This window comes from Limulus polyphemus, unplaced genomic scaffold (assembly GCF_000517525.1).
Source record: "Limulus polyphemus unplaced genomic scaffold, Limulus_polyphemus-2.1.2 Scaffold847, whole genome shotgun sequence".
In the NCBI taxonomy this organism is placed as follows: domain Eukaryota; kingdom Metazoa; phylum Arthropoda; class Merostomata; order Xiphosura; family Limulidae; genus Limulus; species Limulus polyphemus.
Window position 1 is genome coordinate 189,194 of NW_013666457.1, and position 3,095 is coordinate 192,288.

Sequence of the window (3,095 nt, forward strand, 5' to 3'; positions counted from 1 at the left end):
TAACCTAACCCTACCTACGACGACGAATACGTAGTAGGTAGTAGTTAGTTGTTAAGTTAATAATTAACTTTAACGTACGTACGTGTACTATACACACACACACACACACACACACACACACACACACACACACACACACACACACACACACACACACACACACATATATTAAAAGTAATTTTAACGCACTTAAACTGAATATTAACAAGAAACTTCTGGTTACTTACAGAAGTCATCAGTGGTGTGAAAAAGCACCAACACCATTGTAACCATGGACTAATGCTAAAACCAAGCATTTCTTTGATGTTTCCATAGAACCGGTTCACACCTGTTAGTATGAAAAGAAAAATTAACACAGCTCACAATTTGTTAATAAAACATTTTTGCTGTTACACTACAGAATACATTTGTAATTACTTGCTTACTACTAAAAACTAATTGCAAAATGATTTTTATAAAAACTAATATTTACTAGATCACTCAGGGTTTGTATTTACTAAAAAAATACAGCTATCAAGAAATAATAATATTAACTTTACAGTGTTCTATGAACTGTCCAGTGAGAGATTTCAGTGTGTATTATCTATAAGTTTTATAAAAATATGGTTCTTCAACATTAACCACTACTGTTCCTAATATTTTACAATTTACAAAGAATTAAAAATAAAAGTAATTCAGATGGAGGTTTGGAAGACAATCTGGTGGAAATTAAACAGGAGAGAGCTTTTACTTCTTGGGGTTTGAAAACTTTTTAATCTCAGATGTATTAATGATAAAGCCTGACAAATTTAAAAATCAATAAATAAATCTGTTCACAACAAGAGTTGAAAAAATTAATAAATCTTCATCATATATGTTATCTAATACATTTACTTCAGTCTGCTCATTGAAAAAAGTCGATTTTGCACTGCTGGTATAATTTTAAGTTCACATGGTTCTTACAACTAATAATCCTAAATTAAATTTGAAATTAGTTAGAACTATTTCACTTCTCTGAGAATTACCGTATATCCATGCTATGATAAAACATTCAAAGAAGCAAAACCATAGCAAGGTCAATCCACTGGCACTATAATAATCAAATATCTGAAAAACGTACATTCCTCCCTAAATGTGAAGAAAAAAAAATACTTCAGTAAAGAAATCTCTCAGACAATTCAGATGTTCTCACATTGAAATAAGATATTTCCATAAGCTAGAAAATATTTTATTTATTCTACAGGAAAAAAAGTTAATCTTCGTAAGTTTATTGCTAATTCAAAAACAACATACTTTAAGGTTTTAATGTCATATCATTATGAAAACAATAATTGTGGTGCCATCTATTGATGCTGTTTGTAAGTTAGAAGAAGAAGAAGAAACATTAGAATGAAACTAAACACACATGCACACACTTGAAAGTTTGCCTAATAACACATTAAATCCAAAAAAGCGGGAGGTATATTTGAGAATTATTTTATTTTTTAAAGTCAAGTTTTAGCTATTATTTTTCTTGTACTAAAGACTAAATGTTATTATACAATGAACAATTTTACATTTCCTGTTAGTTTACATAAGAAGTAAATAGCTCGAGGGCTGATAACTGGCTGACACACACGCATACATTATCTAATACCTTTTAGAACAAAAAAATTCTGCTGTTAATAGGTATGAAAACTATGATCAAAAGACATGACCAAATACTAATCCTACATACCTCAGTGACCATACAGAGCCCCACTAAAAAGGCAGCAAAACAGTAAACAGCAATAAATATTTCACGCCTGTAACCTTTCCTTAGTACATGAGGAAACAAATCTACAATAGCTGTAATTACACCTTCTACACAAACAAACTGAAAAAATGAAAATCCAAGTTACTTCAAAAAAATCCTTCAACATATTTCACATTTTCTGATAGTTTAAAATGTTAACACTGAAAAAAGAATAAAGTTGGGTAAAATACACACACACACACACATTCGTTTTCATTTATTTTATAACAAACTTAGTAAAACTGTTTTTCTGTGAAATCACATAATATACTGCTTTACCTAGATGAATCAGCACACAATTTTGAATAAAAAAATTGTTTAGATAATCAATGTACATGTAGATGACTGCATTAATTCTGAGCTGGTTAAGAAACACATGGGAAGTTAAAAGAACAACAAGGCTCAGGGATCATATAACCTTTCCCCAATGGTTTGAAGGAGGTTAAAGATTGGATATATGAGTCACTTGCTTCTATTTCTTGTATGTCCTTGAATAATGGGCAGGTACCAGAGGATTGGATGTTATCTAATGTAACTCCTCTTTGGAAGAGAGGTGATAAAAATTGTCCCAGTAATTATAGACCCATTAGTCTTACATCAGTTGTGGGAAAAGTTTTAATTTCTGATAAAATATGCTTTGCAAAGTCATTTAACAAAGTTTAGAATTTTATTGGATAGTTAACATGGTTTCACTAAGGGAAAATCTTGCCTTACAAATCTTTTGAGATTCTTTGAAAAGGTTACTGCTTATGTAGATGAGGGTAAGAGTGTAGATTTGGTGTATATGGATTTTCAGAAAGCATTTGACAAAGTGCCACATAAAAGGCTTTAAAAAAAATTAGCTCTATAGGTGTGGGGGATAAGTTAGCAAATTGGACAGAAAAGTAGCTGGATGGAAGAAAGCAGATGGTTGTTACAAATGGAGTTCAGTTAAACTGTATTAATGTCACAAGTGGGGTGACTCAGGACTCAGTCTTAGGGCCTTTGCTTTCTTTTTTATTGACATAGATGAAAGAATAGTCTATAAATTACTTAAATTTGCAGACAATATTAAAGTCTTTGGTACTGCTAGCTGTGAAAAGGATGCTACTGATTTCCAAAATGATTTAATTCATTTAGTGAGTTGGGTTTTAATTCTAATAAATGCAAGATAATACATGTGGGTTATTATAATTTGAATTATAAGTATAACTTGGATGGGAATAACCTTAACAGTGTCATGATAGAAAGGGATCTTGGTGTAAGAGTCAGTCTCTAAAGTCATCTGAGCAGTGTACTGTTGCTAGTGGTAGGGCAAATAGGATTTTAGGTTGTATCTATATAAATAATGAATACAAGTCTA

General features: G+C 31.0%; 1 protein-coding gene across 1 annotated transcript in view; it reads right to left on the minus strand.

The window, feature by feature from the left end:
• Positions 1–3,095, minus strand: part of LOC106460840 (sodium- and chloride-dependent GABA transporter 2-like) — a 92,136-nt gene that overhangs the window by 36,207 nt on the left and 52,834 nt on the right. The window contains exons 8-10 of the mRNA XM_022387643.1: positions 1,697–1,834; positions 1,005–1,107; positions 228–328 (exon numbers count right to left, since the gene is read on the minus strand). Of these exons, the coding sequence (XP_022243351.1) occupies positions 228–328; positions 1,005–1,107; positions 1,697–1,834 (342 nt within the window). The remainder of the gene's footprint in view (positions 1–227; positions 329–1,004; positions 1,108–1,696; positions 1,835–3,095) is intronic.